The 14714-nt window shown below is 43.8% G+C and overlaps 1 protein-coding gene across 5 annotated transcripts in view; it reads left to right on the top strand.

The window, feature by feature from the left end:
* Positions 1-8958, top strand: part of LOC121582431 (PHD finger protein 24) — a 45595-nt gene extending 36637 nt beyond the window's left edge. For 4 of the 5 annotated variants that reach the window (XM_041898201.2, XM_041898198.2, XM_045225146.1 and 1 more), the window contains 3 exons: positions 7564-7596; positions 8440-8520; positions 8648-8958. In XM_041898201.2, the coding sequence (XP_041754135.1) occupies positions 7564-7596; positions 8440-8520; positions 8648-8744 (211 nt within the window). In that variant the 3' untranslated portion in view covers positions 8745-8958. The remainder of the gene's footprint in view (positions 1-7563; positions 7597-8439; positions 8521-8647) is intronic. The other variant, XM_041898199.2, reaches the window with a different exon arrangement.
* Positions 8959-14714: the final 5756 nt, after the last annotated feature.

Here is a 14714-nt window from a genome sequence, read left to right as displayed (position 1 = left end):
GCAAATTTGACTATAGATTATTGACATTGTGCCTTTCTGATTAGGAAGAGGGGTGAGAAATGTGTCGAACTGTGTTCCACTAGAAAGGTTGGGGAATCCTGGATCTATGCTGCGGATGTAACTCCGGACTTGTAAGAATCTAAAAAAATGATGTCTGGGGAGACCAAATTTAGCTGATAGTTGTTGAAACGCACTAAATGTATTGTTAGTATACAGATCTCTGAATCTTTTAATACCGAGATTAGACCATGTTGAGAAAGCACCATCAATCATAGATGGGGGAAAAGCTGGGTTTGAGGCTACCGGAGCCAAGGAAGAGGTTGTTTGAAACCCAAAGTGGCGCCTAAATTGATTCCAGATCTTCAATGTTGTTTTGACACATGTATTGTTGGTGAAGGAGGAGTAAGGGCCTGTAATAGAGGAGTGAGCGAGGGAAGACAGTGATGCCGGTGTAGACGAGGCAGCCTCCATCTCCAGCCAAGTTGGGGGTGGGAATATTACTCTGCTCTGCAACCAGTACTGAATGATCCTAAGGTTAGCGGCCCAATAATAGAATCTGAAATCTGGTAGAGCTAGACCGCCGTCTGGTTTGGGCCTCTGCAAGAGCTGTTTTCGCATCCTAGGAGGCTTTTAAAAGGGTAGAATTAGGCCGTCGATCTTTTTGAAAAATGTATTGGGTAGAAATATTGGAAGGCACTGATAGAGGTATAAGAATTTAGGGAGAGTATTCATTTTAATAGAGTTAATTCTAGCAACTAAGGAGAGGTGTAGCAAAGACCACCGTTCCAAATCGTCCTTAGTACGGGTTAAGAGAGGAGCAAAGTTGGCTTGAAAAAGGTTTTCAAACCTAATTGTGACATGTACCCCGAGATAAATAAAACTGCTGTGTGCTATTTTAAATGGCAAGTTATGTAAAGGGGATTTTTTTGCAGCCATGTTAAGTGGCATCAATTCACTTTACTGAGATTTAGTTTATACCCTGATATGTGACCGAAGGATGCGAAAGTGGCAAGGGCAGCAGGGACAGAGACAGAAAGATTGGATGTGTATATTAATAAATCATCTGCATATAAAGACAGTTTGTGTTCGTGCCCGTATCTGACTATGCCTTTGATGAGGGGGTTGGAGCGAAGTGCTATTGCAAGTGGCTCTATGGCGAGGGCAAACAGTAAGGGACTTAAAGGGCAACCCTGACGTGTCGATCTTTGCAGAGGGAAGCGATCTGATTGAGTGTTATTAGTCCTGACAGAGGCTTGGGGGATGAGTACAGAAGTTTTATCCAGGTCATGAATTTGGAGCCAAAGCCAAATTTATTTAGAGTGTAAAGGTATTTCCATTCCACCCGATCAAACGCTTTCTCCGCGTCCAGGGATATAATGGCTTCAGAGGTATTGTTGACAGAAGGATTGTATATAATATTAAATAATCTTCGGAGATTGAAGAATGAGTGTCTATTTTTTATAAATCCTGTTTGATCCGGAGAGATAATTGATGGGAGGACTGTTTCTAGCCGCGTTGCCAGAATTTTGGCTAGAATTTTATAGTCCACATTTAGCAGGCTAATTGGACGGTATGATGCACAGTCAAGAGGGTCTTTGTTTTTTTTAAGAATAACACAAATGGTTGCTTGAGTGAGAGTATGTGGGAGAGCACCATTTACAAATGCATCATTGTACATTTCAATTAGAATAGGGGCTATTTTGGTGATAAACTTTTTATAAAACTCTGTCGGGTAGCCATCAGGCCCTGGGCTTCTCCCAGATTGAAGGGATTTGACAGCGTTAGACAGTTCTTCAACAGTGATCGGCTGCTCTAATTTTTTTACCAAATCCCGGCCGACCGAAGGCACAGATAGTGAGTGGAAGAAATTATCCAATTCCAGTGTATCCGCTTTACTTTCAGAGGTATATAGAGACTGGTAAAATCTCTTGAACTCCTCATTGATCCCCCCAGGATCTAATGATATCCCAGATGATGTACGAATTTTTGTAATCTGAGATGATGATGATTGTTGACGTAACTTGTGAGCTAATAATTTACTGGCTTTCTCTCCTTGTTCATAGTAAGTGCTCCTAGACTTGACAAGCATTTCAGTAACCTGGTCTGTTAATAGTGTGTCAAATTCTGCTTGCAGAGTTAAACGTTCCTTATAAATATCTGGGGATGGTGAAACGGCATAAATGTCATCTAATTGGGCAATACAGCGTGTTAGCATAGATAACCTATTCCTTTTCAATTTGTTCTCATGTGCGGTGTAGGAGATAATTTCACCTCTGATATAAGCTTTCAAAGTTTCCCAGAGAGTAGACGCAGAGATGTTTGGGGTTCTATTTGTAATCATGAAAAAGTCGATTTGACTCAAAACAAAGTTGACAAAGTGTTCATTACTGAGCAGTTGGGTTTTTAGTCGCCAAGGCGGTCGCTGATTGTCAACATTTTGAAAAGCTACTTCCATAGTAACAGGGGCGTGGTCAGATACAACAATTGGGTTATATGAACATGAAGTTATGGAGTGGAGGAGCCGGTCATCAACAAGGAAGTAGTCTATGCGCGTAAAAGTGTGGTGGACCGATGAGAAAAAAGAGTATGCTTTCCCAGCTGGATTAACCATTCTCCAAGGATCTGAGACTGCGAATTCAGACATAAAGGTTCGAACAACTCTAGCTGAGGTTGATAGGGTGGTAGGTTTAGTGGAGGATCGATCCAATTGTGGGTCTAACCAACAGTTAAAGTCACCTCCTAAAATCAACATATGGGTGGACATATCTGGGAGTGTAGAGAAAACCGATTTGAAAAAATCACCGTTGTCCCAATTAGGAGCATAGATATTAACAAGAAGAACCTTTGTATTGAGCAGCCTACCACTGACAATTATATATCTACCATGGGGATCTGCGATCACCTTAGAACATGTAAAAGGTACCGATCTGGAAGTAAAATAGCCACCCCTCTCGCCTTACTCTGAAATGAGGAATGGAACACCTGACCCACCCATCTGCACCTAAGACTTGAGTGTTGTGATACCTTCAGATGAGTTTCTTGGAGAAAGATGATGTGAGCTTTCAAATGATGAAGATGGTGTAGTACCTTACTACGTTTAACTGGGTTATTTATGCCCCTGCAGTTCCAAGTAAGAAAATTAAAGCCATTCCCTCCAGCAGTATGGGCTACACTAGGCTGAGTCATATCTTAAGAGAGAGAGAGGATGTGTAAAGGACAAGGTACAATGTAAACTGAAGATCTTAGTTGAACCTAAAAGCGCAAAATGTAAAAACAAAGACAAACGAAGAGGCACAAAAACATATACAAACTATATACATGAACAAACCCTTCCCTCACACCCGCCTTTGCCGAAGCATCTCCCCAAATGAGATGCAAGCAAAACCCCTAAATACGAAGAAAGTTTAGAGCTAAGCATGATAACTCTTACTCTCGTGCTACCTAAGATTAGTGACCATTTAACTAGAGTAAGCCAAACATGAATAGAATGGTCCCCAATAGATCTAAGGAAAACTATCTCGATTAAGAGAGGTTTAACCTCGACGCAGATGGTAAATAATCAGACTGAAACAGCCATGCAGACCCCCAGATATTGGCATTAGAGGCGGCAAACCTGGGCTGGAAATAAAAAGATAAAGAAGAGAATGACATTCATATGTCGATGAACCCAGCAGAGATGGCTTCGTTAGTCACCCATTCGGCCTGCTAACTAGCCTGCTAGGAAGACCAGCTAGCCAACCATTTGTTACAAACCATGCGGTACAACAGCCGCTTTCACGTTCTTGTTGATGAAATCTGCCGCTATAGCCGGGTCCTCGAATCTGTGCATGGAACCGTCCGGTAAAGTCAGTCTCAAAACCGCAGGGTAGATGAGGCCGAACTTCACGCCCGGGCAGGTGTGTAGTTGGCGTTTCACAGCTCCAAAGCTAGCCCGCCTCTTAGCCACAGCTGTTGTGTAGTCCGCAAATATCGAGACTCTTTTACCCTTATGTAGAAGAGGGGATGCTTCTCCCGATCTTCTCAGTATGTCGTTGCGGACGTGAAAGAAATGCACCCTGATGACAAATGGTCGTGGGGGTTCTCCATCCCTGGGTCGGCTACGCAGAGTGCGGTGAGCCCGGTCTAGCAATGGCTTCTCCTCTAGCCCGAGCAGCTCCTGAAGTAGCTGGGCCATGTACTCCGTGGGTCTTGGGCCCTCCACTCCCTCCGGTATTCCCAGTAGACGAATGTTGTTCCTCCGCATTCTACTTTCCATATCTTCGCATCTATTATCGAGGAATGCCACCCTAGTTGTCAATGAGCCGACGCTAGCCTCTAGCTCGCTAATGCGAGTGCCGTGGTCTGTAGCCCCTCGCTCCAAATCCGATAAAGTCACCCCATGTGCGTCGAGCTTATTCTGTATACTCGATAGATTTTTTAAGCTCGTCTTTGATCGTTGATATCTCTGACCTGAGGTTGGTAGAGAGACAGTCAATTTTTCCGAAAATGTCGGCTTTGAGGGTGCCTATCACGGATTGTAGCATCTCCACAGTCAGTGTTTCCGTGGGGCCGGCATTGGTAGCGTTCGGTGGCGGGGGTGAGTCGGGAGAAGTTGCAGGCTTGTTGCGGCCTGCTCTTGCAGACTCTGTTTTTGGTCGGGTTGATGTCATTACGAATTTAAATTTATTAAACTTGAACTGAGTTGTTTATGGGTCTCTTCAGACGCCTGGGCAAACAGAAATGTATGCAGTTTTGCAAAGTTAAATATATAAATTTGGTCACTAACTCAGGAGCGATAGGGAGACGCGTGCTACATCCTTGGCTTCCAACAGCGCCCCCCCCTGTCGTCGGCAAACTTAATGATGGTGTTGGAGTCGTGCCTAGCCATGCAGTCATGGGTGAACAGAGAGTACAGGAGGGGACTGAGCACGCACCCCTGAGGGGCCCCCGTGTTGAGGATCAGTGTGGCAGATGTGTTGTTACCTACCCTTACCACCTGGGGGCGGCCCGTCAGGAAGTCCAGGATCCAGTTGCAGAGGGAGGTGTTTAGTCCCAGGATCCTTAGCTTAGTGATGAGCTTAGAGGGCACTATGGTGTTGAATGCTGAGCTGTAGTCTTGGCTGATTTCTTTTGGTTTTCCCATGATGTCAAGCAAAGAGGCACTGAGTTTGAAGGTAGGCCTTGAAATACATCCACAGGTACACCTCCAATTGACTCAAATTATGTCAATTAGCCTATCAGAAGCTTCTAAAGCCATGACATCATTTTCTGGAATTTTCCAAGCTGTTTAAAGGCACAGTCAACTTAGTGTATGTAAACTTTTGACCCACTGGAATTGTGATACAGTGAATTATAAGTGAAATAATCTGTCTGTAAACAATTGTTGGAAAAATGACTTGTGTCATGCACAAAGTAGATGTCCTAACCGACTTGCCAAAACTATAGTTTTTTAACAAGAAATGTGTGGAGTGGTTGAAAAACAAGTTTTAATGACTCCAACCTAAGTGTATGTAAACCTCCGACTTCAACTGTAGCCTCTGTCCCGGTCTGTGTTACTGGCAGGCCCGGCAGCGCTACATTGGCAAAACCGGGCAGGGTAATTAATATAACATTTGTTATGTTTTTGGGAAACAAAACTGGGGGGGGGGGGGGCACAAATTCTATCTGGGGGGTCCATGCCCGGCTTTGCTACCTTGTAGAGCCGGCCCTGTTGGAGACCTATTGGCTCCTCTAGTTTTCAGGGCTCCTCTGAGCTGTATGGAATAATTTACTTAAGCTAGGTTTATTTCTATAACTCTTCATCTCACTGCACCTCATCTCAGTGTTGGCAATTTCACTGTGATTTAGACCTTCTCCCTGATACTGATTCATTCACAATGAGTGTGTGTGTGTGTGTGTGTGTCTGTATGCACTACACTGTGTTACCCTCCTTCATTGTTACAGTGGGGGAAAAAAGTATTTAGTCAGCCACCAATTGTGCAAGTTCTCCCACTTAAAAAGATGAGAGAGGCCTGTAATTTCATCATAGGTACACGTCAACTATGACAGACAAAATGAGAAAAGAAAATCCAGAAAATCACATTGTATGATTTATAATGAATTTATTTGCAAATTAGGTGGAAAATAAGTATTTGGTCAATAACAAAAGTTTCTCAATACTTTGTTATATACCCTTTGTTGGCAATGACACAGGTCAAACATTTTCTGTAAGTCTTCACAAGGTTTTCACACACTGTTGCTGGTATTTTGGCCCATTCCTCCATGCAGATCCCCTCTAGAGCAGTGATGTTTTAGGGCTGTCGCTGGGCAACACAGACTTTCAACTCCCTCCAAAGATTTTTTATGGGGTTGAGATCTGGAGACTGGCTAGGCCACTCCAGGACCATGAAATGCTTCTTACGAAGCCACTCCTTCGTTGCCCGGGCGGTGTGTTTGGGATCATTGTCATGCTGAAAGACCCAGCCACGTTTCATCTTCAATGTCCTTGCTGATGGAAGGAGGTTTTCACTCAAAATCTCATGATACATGGCCCCATTCATTCTTTCCTTTACACGGATCAGTCGTCCTAGTCCCTTTGCAGAAAAACAGCCCCAAAGCATGATGTTTCCACCCCCATGCTTCACAGTAGGTATGATGTTCTTTGGATGCAACTCAGCATTCTTTGTCCTCCAAACACGACGAGTTGAGTTTTTACCAAAAAGTTATATTCATCTGACCATATGACATTCTCCCAATCCTCTTCTGGATCATCCAAATGCACTCTAGCAAACTTCAGACGGGCCTGGACATGTACTGGCTTAAGCAGGGGGACACGTCTGGCACTGCAGGATTTGAGTCCTTGGCGGCGTAGTGTGTTACTGATGGTAGGCTTTGTTACTTTGGTCTCAGCTCTCTGCAGGTCATTCACTAGGTCCCCCTGTGTGGTTCTGGGATTTTTGCTCACCGTTCTTGTGATCATTTTGACCCCACGGGGTGAGATCTTGCGTGGAGCCCCAGATCGAGGGGAGATTATCAGTGGTCTTGTATGTCTTCCATTTCCTAATAATTGCTCCCACAGTTGATTTCTTCAAACCAAGCTGCTTACCTATTGCAGATTCAGTCTTCCCAGCCTGGTGCAGGTCTACAATTTTGTTTCTGGTGTCCTTTGACAGCTCTTTGGTCTTGGCCATAGTGGAGTTTGGAGTGTGACTGTTTGAGGTTGTGGACAGGTGTATTTTATACTGATAACAAGTTCAAACAGGTGCCATTAATACAGGTAACGAGTGGAGGACAGAGGAGCCTCTTAAAGAAGAAGTTACAGGTCTGTGAGAGCCAGAAATCTTGCTTGTTTGTAGGTGACCAAATACTTATTTTCCACCATAATTTGCAAATAAATTCATAAAAAATCCTACAATGTGATTTTCTGGAGAAAAAAAATCTCAATTTGTCTGTCATAGTTGAGGTGTACCTATGATGAAAATTACAGGCCTCTCTCATCTTTTTAAGTGGGAGAACTTGCACAATTGGTGGCTGACTAAATACTTTTTTCCCCCACTGTATGTCATGTAATGCCATTCCATCCACTTTATGTTCCATCCTTCACAGACTCATTGGATTGTGTTCTCCTGTGAATTGTGGGTAAGTGACACAGCACGGCATGGGTTATGTCTTTTTCTTCTCTTCAGCACCTCCAAGCCCTCAATCCACAAGTAATCTCACACAACCTATTCCTTTTTGACATTCCACCCATCATTTCACTCCCCCACTCACCAAGGCCAGGATAAAGTCCACCTGAGGAATAATGAAATCATAGATCAAACACTACTGGTGGTAGCAATAAAGTTGAAAGAACAATTGAGATGTCTAGCCTATACTCCAAGAGCCCTTCCTATTATGATTCCCTGTTGGTTTGATAAGAAAGATCCAGTCCTCTCATTCGAAAGATCAAAAGATAGGCTTTTGTTCTTCTGTGAGAAGCTCTAGAAGGCTTCACTCATCAGCTTTAAGAGGACACGGGGGGGCCACGTTGACGTGAGAGGGTCTACGCCCAGAACTGATGCATTCTAATTCACCTCTTTGGTCAGACACGGCGAGAAGCTGCTGTTTTATTTACAGCTTTTGCATAGAGCTTACTTATAGTGTATAATATAGACATAATATTAAGCCAGAGATTGAGGATGTAGCATCGATGACGTTCACAAAGCAGACCTTGAACCTTTCTCTTCCTCTAGCTTTAATAATTAATGAGTTTGGCTGTGGCCTGGAAGAGAGCCGTTTGGTCTCAATAACCCACTGAGACATTTTCAGTGGGAATGTGGTTTTGCACTATATTTGCACCTGACCTCTTCACAGCTGAAACAAATCCCTTTTTGAAGGAAAAGGGTGTCTTGTCCTTGGCAGACATGTTGGAAACTCAATACCACCAATTGTAGTGTATAGTGATACAATCTTTCTGTCTTGTGTGTGTGTTTCCTGAGGCAGTATTAGCCATGTTGGCCCCATATCTGAGAGCAGTCCAGCCAGCTCCAGCAGTGAGAGAAGCAGTCAGAAAGATGACAACAGGTGTGTACTAAATATAATGATGTGTGTTTGCAGTAAACAGGCCTGTGTGTGTGTGTGTGTGCCTTTCCTTGGTTGACCTCAGTTTAGAGGAGATGGCTCCCTAACCTCCTCTCTGTTCCATCACCAGACTAGTGAGCTGGGAAGACTTCCTGAGGGAGAGTGCCATCTACATCCTGGCTGCACGGCCCAACAGCTCGGCCATGCACATCCGCCTACCACTATAGCCCCAGAGACCTCACCCTGCCTGGGAGAGCAGATACCATGGCACTGTAGGGGACAAACCTAAGCCCACCAGAGGAATACTGCACCACTCGGAGACTGGACAGGACAGAACAGAACAAGCCATCAACAGATCTCCTGCTTCACACCATAGATCAATGACCAACTGACACCACCAATCAATGACCTACAAGTACATACTGACGGTAAAATTACAAACAACCTGACAACCCACTGGTTATAGACACTCATGAAACACTGAGGACAAAAGGCAACAGCCCATTTTCACACACAAGCCAACAATTCAGTGGTGGTTTGAAGGCTCGGGGTATCCTGGGAGGCTCACTTTCCCCTAAATCAGTGTTTCCCAACTCCGGTCCTCGAGTACCCCCAACAGCACACATTTTTGTTGTTGCCCCGGACAAAAACATCTGATTCAACTTGTCAAGGGCATGATGATTAGTTGACAAGTAAAATCAGGTGTGTTTGTCCGGGGCCACATCAAAAATATGTACCTTTGGGGTACTGGAGGACCGGAGTTGGGAAACGCTGCCCTAAATGATTACTTTATACATTCCATTTGTCATATTACAGTCTAACACACCTTTGCGTGATCGATTTGAATTGGATAAGAATTACATTGATAGGCTTATGCTATCATATAACCTGCTATTGGTTCAAGCATCATATTTGGATCATCTTCTGTATTGTATCACTTGGTATCATAATTGTTGATCATATTATTGTATCTGTCATTGAGGGAGATTTTGAAGCCCCTTCAAATCTTGGTTGATGAATGGATAGAGACTTCTGTTTTAAGACTGACAGTGCAACTACTCCTGATCAGCACATGTACCAAACAGGAATGAAAGCTATGTGCATACATAATATTATATATCAAGACATGCCATACATATAAGTATAATGACATATATTATGCATTAAAAAGCTGTATTTATTCCTGTACCCTCCAAGTTATCCTCCATTTTTCCACTCACTTGTTTAAGATCCATTTATGTTTGTTATCTTGATGACTATGATAAGGGTTGTGCATTTGTTGTTGTATTGGACACTAATCCAGTAGCTGGCCTGTTCATTCATCCATAAGTACATTTGCTCCTGTACTGTAGTTACCTTCTACAACCACTGCAAATGACAAAGTGGAATTATCTGCTGTTGCTGTTCTAATATTTTATTTGAACACTGAAATTTAGAATTGTATGGCTTTGAGGATTATTTCTTGGAATTGAAATCATGCATTTGAAAGGATGATCTCCGTAGGATGAATAAGGTTGGAGCCCATGCATTAGGCCTTCATGACCTGACTTGTACATTAACTGTGATATGTATTGGTTTTATGGAATGACATTACAGTTTGTGTTAGTTAGGGGAACATGTTGATACATTTTCCCAGGTGCTACAGTATATCATGTTTATGCTCATGTAATGAAGGTCTAATGTCTGGTACTTGAATGCTAAGACGGTTAAGGCTGGGGAATATGTGACAGTGCTGAAATAAATGCATGGCATTAACCCCATAATGGCCTCTATGTACTATGTGTTTCTTTGCTAAGTGTCCAATGCCCAAGGGACAAATGTTAGTGTCTTTACTAGATTACATTGGCTCTATCAAGATAAATGTAACTGTGTAAAACTGTAAATAAATGCCAAGAGCACTATATAGGTAGTAGTGACTAACCATTGTACCCTAAGCAGCTCACTGGACAAACAAATGAGTTTGCCCATAGTGTTGATGGGAGAGTGGAGTGGCTCATTGAAACCCCTCGGGTGTTCATGTGGCTCCAATGAGCGTGAAAGGCACAGAGTGATCCACATTCCTCCTGGCTGGCTGGTTTTCTAAGAAGCCCTACCTTGTGGTGGTGGGAGTAAAATGGTTACTGCGAGTGGCTGCTGCCATCAACACCACTGAGCACTATCCCCGGGAGTTAGTCAATACTGTTCTTCTGAAAAATAAAAGATTGGATCCATCTCTAAATTGAGATTTAAGCTTGGGGACAGAGGGAGGGAGCATATTTTCTTAGACGAGCGTTTTATAACGTTTTCATAACAGATTAAGTGATGATATTCTAGTCTCATGTTAATTGGCAGCTCTGAAGCACCTCAACCAATCTACGTGAGAATGTTGTTCATTGACTACAGGTCAGCATTCAACACCATAGTGCCCTCCAAGCTCATCACTAAATTAAGGACCCTGGGATTAAACACCTCCCTCTGTAACTGGATCCTGGACTTCCTGACGGGCTTGCCCCCAGGTGGTAAGGGTAGACACCAATACATCCGCCACGCTGACCCTCAACACGGGGGCCCCTCAGGGGTGCGTGCTTAGTCCCCTCCTGTACCCCCTGTTCACCCACGACGGCGTGGCCGCGCATGACTCCAACACCACCATTAAGTTTCCCGACGACGCAACGGTAGTAGGCCTGACCACCGACGCCAATGAGACAGCCTACAGGGAGAAGGTCAGAGACCCATCCACATCGACGGGGCTGTAGTGGAGCATGTTGAGAGCTTCAAGTTCCTCTGTGTCCATATCACTAAGGAATTATCATGCTCCATACACACCAACACAGTCGTGAAGAGAGAAAGACAACGCCTCTTCCCCTTCAGGAGGCTGAAAAGATTCAGCATGGGCCCTCAGATCCTCAAAACTTTCTAAAGCTGCACCATTGACAGCATCTTGACTGGCTGCATCATCGCTTGGTATGACAACTGCTTGGCATCTGACCGGAAGGCGCTGCAGAGGGTAGTGCGTACGGCCCAGTACATCACTGGGGCCGAGCTCGCTGCCATCCAGGACCTCTATACCAGGCGGTGTCAGAGGAAGGCCCTAATAATTGTTAGACTCCAGTTACCCAAGTCATACTGTTCTCTCTGCTACCGCACGGCAAGCGGTACCGATGCACCAAGTCTGGAACCAACAGGACCCTGAACAGCTTCTACCCCCAAGCCATAAGACTGCTAAATAGTTAGGCCGGGTAACTATTTTACACTAACTCTTTTGACTCACCACATACGCTGCCGTTACTGTTTATTATCTATCCTGTTGCTTAGTCACTTTATCCCTACCTACAGTTGAAGTCGGAAGTTTACATACACCTTAGCCAAATACATTTAAACTCAGTTTTTCACAATTCCTGACATTTAATCCTAGTAAAAAATCCCTGTTTTAGGTCAGTTAGGATCACCACTTTACTTTAAGAATGTGAAATGTCAGAATAATAGTAGAGATAATTATTTATTTCTGCTTTTATTTCTTTCATCACATTCCCAGTGGGTCAGAAGTTTACATACACTCAATTAGTATTTGGTAGCATTGCCTTTACATTGTTTAACTTGGGTCAAACATTTCAGGTAGCCTTCCACAAGCTTCCCACAATAAGTTGGGTGAATTTTGGCCCATTCCTCCTGACAGACCTGGTGTAACTGAGTCAGATTTGTAGGCCTCCTTGCTCGCGCACGCCTTTTCAGTTCTGCCCACACATTTTCTATAGGATTGAGGTCAGGGCTTTGTGATGGCCACTCCAATACTTTGACTTTGTTGTCCTTAAGCCATTTTGCCACAACTTTGGAAGTATGCTTGAGGTCATTGTCCATTTGGAAGACCCATTTGCGACCAAGCTTTAACTTCCTGACTGATGTCTTGAGATGTTGCTTCAATATATCCACATAATTTTCCTTCCTCATGATGCCATCTATTTTATGAAGTGTACCAGTCCCTCCTGCAGCAAAGCACCACCACAGCATGATGCTGCCACCCCGTGCTTCACGGTTGGGATGGTGTTCTTTGACTTGCAAGCATACCCCTTTTTCCTCCAAACATAACGATGGTCATTATGGCCAAACAGTTCTATTTTTGTTTCATCAGACCAGAGGACATTTCTCCAAAAAGTACGATCTTTGTCCCCATGTGCAGTTGTAAACCGTAGTCTGGCTTTTTTATGGCGGTTTTGGAGCAGTGGCTTCTTCCTTGATGAGCAGCCTTTCAGGTCATGTCGATATATGACTTGTTTTACTGTGGATATAGATACTTTTGTACCCGTTTCTTCCAGCATCTGCACAAGGTCCTTTGCTGTTGTTCTGGGATTGATTTGCACTTTTCGCACCAAAGTACATTAATCTCTAGGAGACAGAACACGTCTCCTTCCTGAGCGGTATGACGGCTGCGTGGTCCCATGGTGTTTATACTTGCGTACTATTGTTTGTACAGATGAATGTGGTACCTTCAGGCGTTTGGAAATTGCTCCCAATTTATTTTCTGAGGTCTTGGCTGATTTCTTTTGATTTTCCCATGATGTCAAGCAAAGAGGCACTGAGTTTGAAGGTAGGCCTGAAATACATCCACAGGTACACCTCCAATTGACTCAGATGATGTCAATTAGCCTATCAGAAGCTTCTAAAGCCATGACATCATTTTCTGGAATTTTCCAAGCTGTTTAAAGGCACAGTCAACTTAGTGTATGTAAACTTCTGACCCACTGGAATTGTGATACAGTGAATTATAAGTGAAATAATCTGTCTGTGAACAATTGTTGGAAAAATTACTTGTGTCATGCACAAAGTAGATGTCCTAACCGACTTGCCAAAACTATAGTTACAAGGAATTTGTGGAGTGGTTGAAAAACGAGTTTTAATGACTCCAAGTGTATGTAAACTTCCGACTTCAACTGTATATGTACATATCTACCTCAATTACCTCGTACCCCTGCATATCGACTTGGTACTGATACCCTGTGTATATAGCCAAGTTATCGTTACTCATTATGCATTCCTCGTGTTATTATTTTTCTATTATTTCAATTATTTCAGTGACAGCAGGGTCAGGGCCCATTCAAGCCAGAGTGTGTCTATGTAGAGCCTCTTGTGTGACTGAATGAAGGTCAGTGTAAATCAATGTAAAGGGTAACAAACGTCCCACTGAGCTCAGAGGAAGGACTACTGACTGGCCCGGCCTCTAGGGGCGTGCTGTGCTGTGTGATTGACAGACAGGGCACCACAGGGATGCTGGACAATCACCACCATCCTGCTCCCATCTAGAAAGTAAAGCTCATTATTTGAATAAAAGGCATGAGGGTGAAGGTAGATTGGATTCTAAACATGGGGCCATGTTACTATACTATAATTATTCTGTTTTAGATAGCTTGGTGACAATTAGCCTCCTACTGTCTGTGAGCATCACAACCCAGCATCCCTGTGAACAACACTTTGATCCGGGACCTCATTATGGGCCACAGCAAAGGGCACAGGTACCCTGTGCGGTAGCAAGCAATACTGGAGGGTATCTGTGTGTTTGTGAGGATGCCTTATGTATATGTGTACCTGACCTGTGCATGAGAGAGCGAGAGAGAGAGAGAGAGCGAGTGAGTGTCTATGTCTTGATAAGTGTGTTTATGTGCAACTGTGTATAATGAGAGAGTGTCTGTTTATGAGTGGATGAGTGTGTGTATCACAGGTGGCTGGTGGCACCTTAATTGAGGAGGATGGGCTCATAGTAATGACTGAAACGGAATAAATGGAATGGTATCAAACGCATTAAACATGGTCAAACAACAGCCTACCTCCATTTATTATGTGCCGTCCTCCCCTCACTAGCCTCCTGCGGTGTACACTATCTGTTTGTGTATTATGGAGGGAGGCTGGTAAGGAAGTAATTGGTACTGGCATATAGGACATGCAGAGAAGGAGAGGATTAAACAGGGACAGAATAATCTGCAGTCTCCTCTGTAGCTCACCTCACACCCAGACGGACTGAAGACAGGGAGCCAGCAGACAGTGCAGCTAGTGCCAGCCACTCAGGGTGGGGCGACCAGCGGGGAGAGTACTATTTCACAAGCTGCTGAGAGCTGTAGGGTGTTGGGATAATACATTATGTGACTATAGATATGCACAAGGAAAATGTTTGAAATAATGAGTGTTTAGCTGGGATGGTCTATAACTGTATTAGATCTTTCCCTGCT

Source organism: Coregonus clupeaformis, chromosome 15 (genome assembly GCF_020615455.1).
Source record: "Coregonus clupeaformis isolate EN_2021a chromosome 15, ASM2061545v1, whole genome shotgun sequence".
NCBI classification, from domain to species: domain Eukaryota; kingdom Metazoa; phylum Chordata; class Actinopteri; order Salmoniformes; family Salmonidae; genus Coregonus; species Coregonus clupeaformis.
Note: the sequence above shows the minus strand (reverse complement) of the source record. Positions and strands in the feature narration are given on the sequence as shown.